Source organism: Drosophila simulans, chromosome X (assembly GCF_016746395.2).
Source record: "Drosophila simulans strain w501 chromosome X, Prin_Dsim_3.1, whole genome shotgun sequence".
NCBI classification, from domain to species: Eukaryota; Metazoa; Arthropoda; class Insecta; order Diptera; family Drosophilidae; genus Drosophila; species Drosophila simulans.
Genome location: NC_052525.2, coordinates 15667793 through 15682960, shown reverse-complemented (window position 1 = coordinate 15682960; position 15168 = coordinate 15667793). Strand labels below are relative to the sequence as shown.

At 44.7% G+C, this 15168-nt stretch overlaps 1 protein-coding gene across 1 annotated transcript; it reads left to right on the top strand.

Annotated features, from left to right (window-relative positions):
* The first annotated feature begins 998 nt into the window (after positions 1-998).
* LOC27208671 (protein disconnected) lies at positions 999-7230 on the top strand. Its single transcript, XM_016184236.3, has 2 exons — positions 999-1533; positions 4488-7230. The coding sequence occupies exon 2, from the start codon at positions 4554-4556 to the stop codon at positions 6264-6266; it is 1713 nt and encodes a 570-aa protein (XP_016039595.1). The 5' UTR covers positions 999-1533; positions 4488-4553; the 3' UTR covers positions 6267-7230.
* The last annotated feature ends 7938 nt before the right edge of the window (positions 7231-15168 follow it).

Below are 15168 nucleotides of genomic sequence, written 5' to 3'. Positions count from 1 at the left end.
AAGTGTCACCCATACACAGATACACCTATACAGCGACATTCGCACCCACACACACACCCATACAGATGCATAGCGCAATCGCAAAACAAAGAGAGCCGCTCAACGCGGCCATTCGTGCGGGTGCGATAGGGACGGCGAGAGGGCACAGCACCGAGTGGACAAGACATCAAATGACAAAAATTTCAAAAGAACCTTCGTGAAGAGAAGCAGAGAGGAGAAACCCAAGACAAAAAGTGACGTCGCAGCAGCGACAAATTACGTACTGTGTACTGTATACTGTGGCCATTGCCATTTCACTCTCGTTGCTCTCTCCCTCTTGCGCTCCTGTGCTCCGGCTCCCTCTCTCTCGCTCTGTCACACTATAGTGCCCGGCCATGTACTCACACCATCGAATCCAAGGCACCCATACCAGCAAGCGGCGAGAGCGAGCGCTGCGTTCTCTTTGGCTGGCGGCAGTGCGTGTGAATGTGTGTGCCGCACTGACCACACACACACACGTCGCATGTCGCATGTGTCAACCCAACGAAACGGTTTCGTCCACTCAGACGACAGTGTGCGAGCGGGCGCGAGATAGCCGCACGAGCGTGCCAAACCGCTCGCACGCACGGCACGGCGCTCTTTCGCGGCAGGAGTAAGAGAGTGGTGGCTACTCTTGCCGCGCACTGCTTTGCCGACTGGGCGAGCGGGATGGACTCAAGTGCGGGCGGATCTCTCGCTCGCACCCGGGCGAGTGCCTAATGACCCATCGACGACAATGTGACGAAGGCCAATTCCAATAGCGCGCTCTCTCACACTCTTCCAGGTGCAAGAGCGAAAGAGTGAAAGAGAGAGGGCGCGAGAGCGAGCGGGAGAGCGAGCGAGAGAGAGCCAAATGTCACCCACCCCGCGTGTGCGTGTGTGTGTCTGCTTGTGTGTGTGTGTGTGTCAGTCAGTCGGTGTGTCGGTGTCGGTGTCGCCGCATTTGTCGCTCGCTCTCTGCCCGCTGCGCTGCCGGCGTCGCAGTCGCCGCACAAATTCGTTGGTGAAACGACAAATCGACAATCAGTGTCACCCACGACATTCGAAGAAGTGGATCTCTGCTGTCCCTGCTCTCCGCACATCCGCATCTTCGTCGCTACTTCGTTGGCCACTTTGCCACTCCGCATATTCACATATTCGCATCCGCATATCCGCGCCCAGTCCACTCTTCTCTCTGCCGCGCGCCCCAGTGCATAAGTGTGCGTGCGTACGAGCGCGTGTGTGTGTGTGTCATCGTCAACTGTGAACGACCAACTTTTTTAATATCTCAGCAAAATGCAACAAAAATAAATGCACCACGGGCATGAAAACAACAACAGCACACAGCTCCAACAGTGAATTCTACCATCTGAATTTATCAACTTTTTACGCAACAAAATATCAAAACAAAACGAAGCGAAAGAAACCCTTTTTTTAAATTTCAAACCTGTGACAAAGTGAGAAAATCGAAAACAAAAACAGCAATAAACCAAAATACAATAAAATATCAACAACTCGCTGCTAAATTAGCAAAAGGTATGTATAGTTCGAGTAAAGTTGATTTGCCGTCGGCTCTTCAAGCGAAGAATTTAAATCAAAGTGAAGACATAGTGAATATTTTTCGAGATCAGTGGAGTATTTTCTAAAAAGAAAAAAGGATAACTCATTAGAGAAATATGCAATGAAATAGGCATAAAAGGAGCGAAACAATAGGATTCTTTTCATGGTAATAGATGATCTTGTTAGGATCACATAGGCTAGTGGCATCAAGTGACTTTCAGTATAAATTTGAAATGGTATTACCATTATCATTATTATCTAGTGATGTTTTGCCATCTAATACCTCTTGTTTATAGATTTTCTTATAATATCCCGACTTTGCTAAATTGTTAGCAGCTTGTTAATCCAATATTTGTAATCCCATTTTTGTCTATTTGCTGCGTAAGCTTCGACGACAAAATAGTGATGTCTTCGGGGAAACGCCAAATGTCAAAGTTGTAATTAAGATTTTTGTCTGCGGTTTTCGAGCTCTGTTTTTCTCGTTGAGCTCCGGACCATCGGGGTTGTCATCTTCGGACCATCGCCAGCCCCTTGCACGCCCCTTGTGCCCATCGACTCCTGCTTATTATAATGTACTACTATTAACAGCAACTACAACAGCAATTATAGCCGCCGGATTGCTCACATCTCGGCATCTTCCATCCCCACCAACTGCCCCACACCGTACTCCACCGATCCACCGATCTTGGATCTACCATCTAAAGCGTCTCCCAACTCTCGGAATTCTTCAATCTTGTCGTTTCTTGTCTTGGGGACTTTCAACATTTTGCTGCCACTGTCGATAATCAAAAAACGTTTCGCCCGAGAGCCATCAAAAGTTGTGATTGGTTTTTCCCCTGCCCCATACCCCTACCCCTCCCCCCCTCAAGCTGCCCAACATCACCCCCCTTTCACCTTCGGTGGCTTAAGACATTTTAAGCGTTTGACAAAAATAATTACCCATGTACATGCATACTCACCTCGATCTGTCGACCGCGTGCACTGAGAGAAAATAGAGCGGTTTTTATTGTTTTTTTGTGCGCATTATTGTGCTACGCAAGATTCTAATGATGCCTAGATCTTGGGTTGTGTTATATTCTTTCACTTTGAAATGTTAAAAGATCTATATTTTTTGAATTGAATCTCTTTTTTTTGAAGATTCTTGGATTCCAACTCATATGATATAGTTACCTTATAATGATCTAGAAAATGATTGCAATAGCTTTAGGTCATTCTCTATTTCCTGAATAGTAACGAATATGGTAACAATATTTTCGGCACCTAGTCACAAACTGATTACTTCCAAGTACTTGACAATTAAGTTTTTTTCCCCTTTTCGCTCTTCTTTTCTGTTTTTTTTTTTTTTTTTTGCGTTTTCGCATTTTTGCCGTGTGTACATACACTCATTTTAATGCTATTGTTGTCATCGTTACTAATGAGCCCCATAAAAAGCGACCATCTCCTGGCTTTCTGCAACTGTGTGCGTGTACGTGTGCCCATATGTGTGAGCCATAGTCGTATGTGGTTTTCGGCTTAACTTTTTAGCTGGGCATTGGGCAAGCGAATGCGAATGTGTGTTCGACTTTTGAGATCGAATCCAGATAGCCAGCCACGACATCGCACACACGATCATCACCATCGTCATCCGCATCTCACCGCAATTGTCCCCAGTTTTGTGACGCCCCTGGGTTCGGTTCACTTCTTTTTTTTTTTCTTATCCCTGATTTGTTTCTGTTTTTAACGTCAAGTCGACTGCTCACAATTACGGTAGCGAACGGAGTCCACAATAAAAAAAAAGAGCTAGCTGCGGCTTTAGCTTGGCTTTTGGTTTTGGCTTTAACTCCGACCGATCCGATCCAAAGTCGAAGTCCGACACTGATCGCCGCATGTTGTCGTCGCCGTCGACGTTGTCAGAGGCGATTTTAATGGCCAGAAGAACCGAAAAAGCTGTAAAAGATTTCGCTCAAGTAAATGAGGCAATGGGCACTTACACAAGTAATGCGCCAGTGTGAGTGTACAGTGGGCCCTGGCTACGTCAGAATTTGGGAGATCCAAACAAGACTATTTGCATAGGAACCAAAATGATAAATAATAAATCAAATGGTGTAGGGTCAGTCGATGGATGCTCCTTTTATCTATTTCAAAATTCAAAGCCATAGGTTAATTCAAGATGTTCTACTGTACGATCGGTTCGACATGAAAGATATGCCGCCATCGGTGTCGCCGATATAAATGTTCGCTTGTCTGGGTTATTGCAAGCAGTGTGTGTCTTACCAATAAATCTAGCTGGATTTGCACAAAGTTGGCTAAGCTCCTTGGGAGCTTTCACTTGGGAATTTCGGTAATACACTTGAGATATGGGTTTAGAGCGCTTTCCAATGCTATAGATTAGTACATACATACATTCGCCTCAGATATTAATCTATATCTTAAGAATATCGAATATAAATATTCTATTGACACAGAACTTCATGAAAAATCCATTTGATCATCAATGGGGTTTTTCTTTGCAGCACACACAGCTGGCATCTTTAAAGACTTTCGTTTAAATCTGGATTTCGGAATGTATCTTATACATGTAGCAATGACCAACTAATCGCTGTAATCCACTGATTAATTGAGCCCCCCCAAAATATACTTTGCCATCCCTTGACTTTCGCGACCGTCTTGACTTTTCGCACTCTAATTGCGCATCAATGACCACTGCCCAATGTCCCAGGTCCAGGAGTCAATGTCCATGTCCCCGGCACCACAGACCATTCAACAATTTGCCCTGCTGACTCTCGGCGATAAGGTTGATTCCGATTCCCAGCTGTAGTTGCGCAATCGGATTTGCCCCGCAACCCTGGCAATAGTTTTCGATTAGGACTGACCGATTCAGTGACTTCCTGATTGACACTCCCTGATTGACACTCCTAACGATTCGTTTCTGTTTCTTGTTTGTTTTCCAGGCACCACCAGTCATCGCCACCGCCATCGCCAGTGCGACCATAGAAACAAAATCCACCACAGACGACATGGAGCACATAATGAATCCGTTCATGTCACCGGCTTATCTGCTGGGCCATGGCCCACATTCCCACCAGCATGTGCACTCCCATCTACCGACACACCCGCAGCCAAATGCCGCCTCTCCGGCCAGCTCACCCGGCGGATCCAGTGGCTCTGGATCGGGATCCGCAGCGGGATCGGGCACTGGATCAGGCACCGGATCGGGTTCGTCCTTAAAGCCACGTCGCTGGGGCTCACCGCCCATTAATCTGGCCGGCCAGTTCATTAATCCGGCCACGGGAAAGAAACGTGTGCAGTGCTCCATCTGCTTCAAGACCTTCTGCGACAAGGGCGCCCTCAAGATTCACTTTTCGGCCGTGCATCTTCGCGAGATGCACAAGTGCACGGTGGAGGGCTGCAATATGGTGTTCAGTTCGAGGCGTTCGAGGAATCGCCATAGCGCCAATCCGAATCCCAAGCTCCATTCGCCGCACATCCGGCGCAAGATCTCGCCCCACGATGGCCGCACTGCCCAGCAGTTTCCGGTTTTCTCGCCCGGAACAGCCGCCGCAGCGGCCGCTGTCGCCGGACGACTTCCGGTTGCGTTTCCCGGACTTCTGCCACCGCCGCCGCCGCATCATGGTCACCATCCGTACGTCATGTTCGGCGGACAGGCGGGTCTCCATGGCTTGGGCCTGCTTTCCACCGGCTGTCAGGATCCCGATTCCGGATCGGTGGACAATGAGCAGGATGCTGATCCCGAGGATGACAACGACTTTGTGTACGTGGACATGCAGGCCAATAGCTCTAGTCCGGCGGCCTCCAGCGAGGATCAGGAGGATCACGAACGGGATAATGAGCAGGATGAGGAGATGCACTGCAGCTTGAGCCTGGCCAGCAGTAGTAGCATCGCCGCCGATGAGGAGCGAGCAGCTGATCAGCCATTGGATTTCAGCCTTCACAAGCGTCGCAAGTCGGAGCAGGATCGGGAACAGGAGCAAGAGCAGGAGCGGCGGGAGCAGGAGGCGGAAAAGGAGCAGGAACAGGATGTCGAATCCGACAAGGAGCATGAACCCGAACAGGAGCATGAGCTGGAGCGTGAGAAGCGCTCGCCCAGCGATGCCTTCTCCATGGATCAGTTGCTGGGCAAGCGGAAGCGTCACGACAGCACCGCCTCCAGCTCCGCCTGTTCCACGGCAGCCGCCTCCTCCGCCTCCAGCTCCTCCGCCAGCGCTAGCGCCAATCCACCACAGACGAGCATCAAAATGGAACTGGACCCGGACAGCGACAGTGCCTACATGACCAGCCGGCGGCAAATGCTCCCACTGCCCGTTCTGGACCTCGAGGAGCATCATCATCTGCGCCTGCTGCAGACCCAGATGTTTGCCGCCGCAGCGGCTGCCGCTGCCACCAGTCAGGCACCGCCCACCGCCTTCCTGCCGGCAGGATCCCCCGTGGATCTGGCCAAGGACTCGCCGCCCATGTGGAGCCTCCTTTCCGAAATGTACCGCTCCATGCTGCTGAAGACACAGCACCAGCAATACAACCATCATCATCAGCTGCAGCAGCAGCACCAGCAGGAGCAGCATCATCATCTGACCCTGAGCCACCATCATCAGGAGCAGCACCATCATCTGGGTCACCACATGGGTCACCACCACCACCATCACCATCAGCACCACCAGCAGCAGCCGCAACAGCAATCGCCGGCGGCCACGAATGCGCCGATTTCCGTCTAATCTGCAGACTGCTGATCCATGGCGATGATTTCTAGATGATTTCCTTAGTCAAATTTGTTTTTCTTTTTTTTTTTGTGAATCGTATTTTAAGAAGAATACATTTGGTGGCGTGCTGCATTACAAGAAGGTGGAGCTTCAGGTGGCGGGGCTGTGCCACAGCTTGACCATTAAATGGCTGGCACTCCTCCTCAGGCGCGACCCCGCAACACCCACCTATGTGTGCCCACCAACACCCAATGCCACTGAGCACACCACCCACCCCCCTCTGAAAACTGGAATTGCTCCGAAACTAAGCTTTTTCTGCTCGTACATGTGTTATATGGATTTTTTTTTGAAAACCTATGTATAATGTATAATGTATACTGTAGTGCGACATCTAAGTGTATAGTATTCAATCCGTTCCTCAGTGTGTATGTGCAGATGTATGAATGTGTGTGTGTGTGAGAGAGAGTGTGTGTGTGTGTGTGGGATCCCAGGATCGGATCCAAAAAAAAAAACATAAAGTCTGTCATCTGAAAAGCGGGCTGGGCAGTGCAGAAGCGGGGATTTTGGAACGGGTTCCGTTTCCCTGCCCCCTCTATCGGTGTACAACGAAGTATTGATATTTATAACGAAATATATATTATGAATGCATATATTAAATAGTTTTAAGACAATTTTTTTCGTAGCCAATAAAACTATATTGTATTGTATAACTTGGATGTACTAACACAGCAAGCAAATTCTATTGAAACATATCCCCCGTGTGTTAAAAAAAATGAAAAACAGAAGATTCACCCAATCCCTAAAAAAAAACACAAAAAACAAAATTATAAAATCGCAAAGGTTGATAGATCGTAGGTGAACGAAAATGTTATTGCTATCGCAAACGAGAATTCCTCCCGACGATTGTGTACTGTATTACAACAAGATTTTAAGTTTTTTATTAACAAATAAACAACGGCAAAATTGAAGAAACATGTAATCAAAACTGCTTTTTTTATTGGTTCTCTGGGCGGATACATAATTTTCACGTTTTCACTAGATCAAGTGCTAAGAAAATAGAGCATGTACTTTATGTGAATAATATATATATGAGTCATCGGTTTTATGCGGATTTTGTTTTTCCATTCGAAAGATATAAAATCCAATGGAAAATATGTACAAAATTGCTATTTTCGTTAAATGCCATTTAATTCAGATATGTTACTACTGCCCATCCTAAATCATTTAGTAATGTTTTGGCTAATGCTATTTTACGTAAATAGCAGCCTGATGTGCGTAGCTCATTTGGATCACAATCACAAGTCAAGCTAGCTGGCTCTACTCCTCCCCTGCGAAAAGCACACGTATTTGCTTGTCCCAACGAATCCAGATTCAAATGTATATAGTATTGGTCTGATGAGATCTATAATGGGCAACGCCCTCGAACTGCTCTGTCCCTCCCGTTGGCGCAAATGAGTATCCGAAATGCCGACGGACTCTCACAAGAAGGCGTGACATGCGGCATAAATTGGTTTTCGGCTCCGCAACTATAGCATAGCATACCGAAACCATACTTTACGGTTCCGAATCATACCATACTATAACATACCATACCATACCATAACATACCATACCATACCATAGCATACCATATTCCTATACTCCATCCCATACTTGTACATATCGTACTCCCCCCGCGAATCGTCGTGATGAATGACCAACTATTGGTCGCAGCGGCAACCACATCATCATCATCATTATGGATAAGCATTTGAGGCCACTTATGGACGGATTACACACTCAGGCGCACGCATACCATCACAGATACAAATATGTATATGCAGATACGGATACAGATACATAGTCTGTAGCGTAAGTGGCCAAATAGAAAGACCCTAAGTAGACGGCTGTAGGAACCTCACATTCTCGTCCGCCTCTCGCACATATTTACGATTCTATGAAACACGCAACGATATTAACACCGCTTCCACAATATTCTCTCTGCTTTATTTTCCCAATCACTTCGGACACGGCTTACTTTAAAGCGACTAATTACGACTGGTCAAAATGCGGTCGAGTGTAGCTCTATAATGGCCAAAATCCAAGAACACATACATATGTACGGCTTGTTTCATCAATATTGTCCCATTCGATTTTTTACATACCAAATAAATCTGAATGCAATCGTAAAAATTGTATTTCAATCATTCGCGTTCATTATGCAAAAAACTCCACGATAGTTTATGTTTTACGACTCCGACTCTAAGTTGTACCATTATTCACCAACTATTATTCAGAACGCTTAAGATATCATTGCTGTGCCACAAAATCCGAGCCCAAAATTCCACATTCATGTGGAGAATGGAGCATGGAGCCAGTAGTGCCCGTGCCCACACACTCGCATCCACATGGATGTGTATGAAACCGAAACCGAAACCGCAAAATTGACATGGATGCCAGACTGTGAAAATGTCAAGTGGTTTGAAGCGAAGGATATGAGTCGAGAGTTCGTTCCGTGCGCAGCGTTCTGAATGCAGAACGAGCACAGCTCGCAGCTAAGAACTCGAGAATTTGGATCCCTGAGTTTTCAGAGACCGAAAAACATGAGCTGAGCTGAGCTGAGCTAAGCCAATCCCCAATCCCCAATCTCCATTCCCATTCCCATACCAATACCCAGTCCTATACCCACATAACCATACCATACCATACCATACCCATACCCATTTCCATTCCCATTCTGATGGAGAGTGATGGTGCAGGGGTGGATGAAGCTAAACGCTTGCCACATTATGAGATGATCCTTGGCAACGATGTCACTTGAGACAAACAGAACAGTCAAGCAAAGACAACGGAACGCAATGGCAATTGGAAAGGAATGGAATGGTGCGGTCTCATCTCTTGGGATCTATTTACTTTTAAGTTTTTCAATTGGATGATGTCACGAGGCAGCCTTTGGAGATGGCTTCACCAGACGGAAGGGAGGGGCTGTTGAGGTGATGTACGTTATGGGGTTTGGGGGGGTGTGTGTGTGTAACTTTTTTCAAGTACTCTGCGTTATGTGAAGAAGACAGAACGGAAATGGCAAACAAAAAAGGTTTGCTCATGCCTGTCAACCTTTGAGATACCCTATCACGTATTCATGGGATGCGCAGAGCAAATCTTTGCCACAAATAACGTATGCATAGCCACAAATATGATATGTTTATGCCACATGAAACTTTTAACTAGCTTTTCAAGCTAACACATTCCAAACCTAATAAGAAAGTGCATTACATATTCGCTGTGATGGCAAGAAAATCTTTTGGTTTTTATGAAATATTAGAAAAATTCACAATGCGTTAAAAATTAACATTTAAAATGGGATTGGGATAGACTCAAGTGTGCGTGTGTTTGTGTGTGTGTGTAAGGGATGCAAATAGGTTTATTCCTGGAGACAATTGAAAACCACTCGAGGGTTATTGAGATGTGACAGTCAAGTAGTTGGAGTCGAGCAGTCGAGCTGCTCGAGCCGAGTAACTTGACGTTTGAAATAGGACCGACGTTGGCCACACTGGCGCGAATCCAAAAGTGGCCCAAAATCGCAACGTCCAATGCTCGTCACGCGAAACGGATCCATATGACATCCGAGTGACACATGCGACTCTGCCACATCAAAAATTATGGAAAGGGGGCTGGATTGGGTGCACCACCCTTCTAAAGGAAGTGCTTAAAGGATTGGCAGCGTGGGTATTAGCCTAATGCGTTTGTAATTCACAATTTGACAGTTCATAAATACGGCGCTTAAGTTTGAGTTCTTAAAGCTGATTCCACTTTCTTCTGGAATTGAATTCTTTGCCTTCTTCTAAGAACATTTATTATTCTAAGAATATATTTAAAAGAAGTGTGTGTCACCTTTAATGAACCTGATCGGATAAAAAGTACCCTAATTTCCATCAAAGTGCTCATTATAGTTTATATTCCGGTTGACAACGAAGTAATTGGATTTGTGTTACGATTTTGGGGACTTTACCATTCATGTGCTTCTGTTTGGGTTTATTTTGGATGCGCCAGCAATCGGTAAATAGATCGTTTTGTCAGTGGAATTACTGGGAGCCTGGGAGCACCATAAAATTTGTTTCGATTTTCGGTGATTGTGGACATACCACCACAGGCAGACGAAGGAGAAATAACAACAATCTTGTGATCAGCAGCAGACGACAGCAGTCGGGTTTAACTTTGATTCCAAGTAAGTAAATCTACTTAATTTTAATGACAAGAAACCGCTGCTTAAGTGGCCGCTGATTGAATCTCGTTAGTTCCTTGGTTCTTACTCACTTGGCCAGTCGCTTGGCAAGAACAACAACTCACAACAACGACCTCAGTACTTGGGCAATAACTTCGACATTTTAATTTACAATTCATGGAAACATGATGGGTTGTCTTCGCAGCACACAACCACATTTGCATTCACATTCACATAAGAACACGAAGTTGCCGCCGCCGGAGGCAGTAACCCAATCAACTGGGAACAACTATTCCATGTTGTCACATGGACTGCCACTGGGGTACACGGGACCTCCGGGAAAACATGGGTTCTAGGACCACCACTTATTTAGCCTGGTTAATTACCCATTTAATAGTTTTTTGGAGGGCCAAACAACATCGATTTGTACTCGTTAAAACCCCTTTTTTTTAGTGGCTTTAAATGCTATGCAAATATATGGTAGTTGGTCTAAAGGAACTCATATATTTAATAAATAAAACTTAAGCTTAGCTCATAAAAAATATATTTTCTTTAGAAGAAATTATCCTTTCTTGGTCCAAAATCAGTCAAAAGCTATATTAAAGTGTTACTCAAGTTTCCATTTGAAATCTTACCCAAAGTGCCTACAAATTGCGAATATTCGGTTAATAAATGGTTAAATACCACCCACATTCGGTGCACAAACAGTTGGAGTTGGAATCGAAGCCCATGGGCGATTTTGACACCTGTCGTGGGGCAAACAACATGGAGTTCTGGGCGATTGTTTGCTCGCACACGCACACGAATGGGGCATTATCTGGTTAAACAATTGATTAAGTTTTAATAAATTTGAAAAATCAATATTAAAAATTAAGTGCTGTAATTACTTAAATGGCTATTTGCGTTCGCCTCGCCGGCAAGGCAGAGCAATGCAAATATTTTGCGAACAACAATTTAAACACGCCGGCAACTGGCGCGTAATACCCGCGGGCATGTGTGTGCATTTGCACGGATGAATGTATGTTGGCATACAGTACACGCATGTTCTTCGATATATATGTTAAATATATATATATATATATATACATATATTTTACCTGCTGCAATATATAAATATTTACGTAATACACACACACACACACGCAGGAGCAGAGAGTGAGTCACGTAAAGTGCGTAACGCCCGTTGTCAACAACATAATCAACAACAGCGCCAGCGCCACGAGCAGCCAATGGCGCCCCATCCCTGAATCCCCCGAATGCACAGCTCCAACTGCACCACCACCGCACCACTGCACCACAGCACCACTGCACCCATCATCCGCGCACCACCGAACCATTATTGAGCCCGGCCAGAGTGGCCAGTTGGGGCAGCCAAAGGTGTTGGCCGTCTCCAGTTCCACAGCTCCACGGCTCCACCACACTCACTGCCTCCCTTTGTGCGTATGCTGCCATGTATGAGGGGCATCGTTTGGTGGGTTTGGTGCGGCGTGGCGTGGCGTGGTTTAATATGGCACGGTACCAGTGTGTGTGCGGAAAGCGATTTGCATATTTCGTTGGCTTCTTTTTTTTTTTGTCATTAATTAAATTACATTGCGCAAATTGCAGCTACCACACACTCTGTGCAGCGGCATCATCAACGGTTGCCCGACGCACTGTGTGTGCATCCTCATCCGCAAGGAGCAGGAGCAGGAGCAGGAGCAGGAGCAACATCAAAAACAATAACATATACCTCCAACAACAGTGGTCCAGTGCAGCAGTGGGTCCACCCTAGCCGTATCAGGAGTTACGTGCACTGAGAAAAACACAGGATGCACACATAACTAAGCTACAAATCAATATATCATATAAACCAAAAGTATCTGTATATATGTCAGAAAAAATAGTTGCAAAATATTGAAATTATTCAAACATTAATAACAATTTATACTTGATTCTAATACATAATTCTTTCCCATTATAATATTATATTATGTAAGAATTGAGGGAATAGAGAGACTAAAGTCTATGCCAATCCACTTAGATAATAACACCTTGTCATAATCGCCATCAAGGACTTTTCATCAAGCCATTAGACATTTTAGCTGCCCTCCCCGTTCTCCGTGTGCATTCATCCCCTTCGTTTTGGGGCAAGGCGGTTTGCCTGTCATACGCATCATCGGATGGTTAAATACGATGTGTGTTGTGTTTGTTGTTCGAGGGAAGGTGAGATGATCTACCAGCCACAAGATAACAAGACACGCCGTTCGGAGTCCGGAGTGCGGAGTTTGTAGGATTGGGAAAATATCAATTTAGACACGAGTGAAGGAGAAGGAGAGCGATGGAGGAGGAAGCGGCCCACCGCGATTCCTTCAAAGTCCCACATACTCGTATATCGAACGTCTGTTGCTGGATGCTAATTAGCAGAACCATAAAAACGCAATGCACACATACTAGTTAAGACTTGGCCAACTGCTGTGCCTCTGATCTTTCCGGAACCAATGCTCAATACTCAGAACGGCTACTGAAGAAATGCCCGTCGGTAGCCGAACTTCACGTCAAACAAACGGCGAGGGATAAAAGTGTGAGGAGCGGCTCTACAAACAAACCGGGCTCGAAATAAAAGGGATGTGTTTACGATCCCCATGGTTCAGTCGGTCAGACTGTCTAACCAAAACTGATAAGGGCTACTTGTAGAACGATAGAGCCCTTAAACTTGATACTGATAAGAAATTTGTTAAAACAAAAACAAAAGAAAAACGCCTCTTAACGGATTAAATCACAATACAAGTGGTGTGATTTCCATATTTGTGACAAAAAATGATTTGAATGCGCGGTCGTCACATGTTCAATTTATTTTTTCCCCATTTTTTTATGTGTTTGGTTTACTTATTAATTGGTTGCTTGCTATGATCAAACCGCTGTAGACTCTCATTTCTTCATGTCTTAAATAGGTTATCTTTGCACACCCTCATGGCTCGCTTCGTCACTACGTGGAAATTCAAATTGCAAAATAAAATGCTAATCCCATTGATGATATGATATGAAATATATGACATTTTAGCAGCAATCCGTTTGAAGCCAAGCCAAAAAGGCCAACTTGAAAAATTAAACTAGTAACGAACTCACGCATTTCAAAGTGAAATCTCAAGTATAGTTTGATCATATAGTTTGATCACCCCAAGATCAGTCTGCATTCGAGTGACATATATTCATTAAGGAATACTTGTCAGGTATGTAAACACATGTGATCGTAGACATGCACGAATTTATTAATTTGTGCATCCGAACCGTGCCAACAAACGATGCATTTCCATTTTCAATTCCATCTCAATATCAAATTCAATTTCCATCACCATTTCGATTTCCACACGCGGCCGACTTTGGGACGGGAAAAAGAACAACAACAAAATACTGTGGAATAGTCAAAAGATAAATAGAAAAACCGTGAAAGGGTAAATTGGGCGACATGTTGTGAAAACATGCTACCGAATTTCAGTTTACAATAGTGCGACAAAACGACCCAAAGACCCACGACCTACGACCTACGACCTACGACCTACGACGACCCAATATTGTGTGTCGGTGTTTTTTCCTTTTGGGTTACTGTTTGTGTTTGCCAAGATTCGAGGTTCGTCCAAGGTCTCTACTGTGCTGTGTGGCGGCAGTGCCGTTTTATCTGCTGCACATCATCTGGCCAAAGGGACAAATGGCGGAGAGGCCAAAAGGATCACTTTTCAGGAAAAACACTGCCAAGTGCAATTAACACATTCGGCGGAGTAGAAATGTGTTAGGATCCCGTTCTCGACTGATAACGATAGATAATGTGATCTGTGCGCATTGTGGATGTCATGTCTTTCGGATGTGTCGCTAAAGGATCTCTGTGTGTTATATCAACAAACTCAAATACATACATATACATACATATAGCTAGGCTGATGGGTACACGGTGCCTTTGATTCCTGCCCGAAAATGTAGTGGGTAAGTGCTAATTGGCTTTGCCAGAAACCGATACCAAGCCAAACCGAATCCATATCCATTCGGAATTCGAAAGGGCTGCATTCAGCTGCGTTCATAAGTTGTTGTTTTTTTTGGGGACTGGGGATAGCTAATGCTGTAATAGATCCTAATTCCATCCAACATCAATGTCACTTCTGTCCGGGCATCCGTTTCAATAATACATCCATCGCCACATGCTGGCGGGCCAAAAATGGTATGGGCGTGCTTCCTATTGTATTTCATTAAACAAACTTGCATTGAAAGTATCGAAAAACATACAACACACATGGTTGGCTAAAATCGGAATATTTTTATATTCCATATCAACTACAAATCGATCGAATATTTTTGAACTTCTAAACGAGTCAGTTAGCTAAACCAGTAATTTATTTTGTAGCTTATAAGGTTTGTATATTTCTTAAAGCAAAAAGTTATTGTTTTAAACCATTATCGATTATTGCGATTACTTAACTCTGTGCTTCACATTAAATCAACTACAAATCGATCGAATGTTTTTGAACTTGTAAACGAGTCAGTTAGCTAAACTATACCAGCAATGTATTTTTTAGCTTATAAGGTTTGTTTACTTCTTAAAGCAAAAAGTTATTGTTTTAAACCATTATCGATTGAATCAATTGCCGCGATAACTTTGCGATTACTTAACTCTGTGCTTCACATTAAATCCTGATTAGGAATCAAAAAAATCATCTCGTTGACGCAATGGCCGTATCAAATGCTATT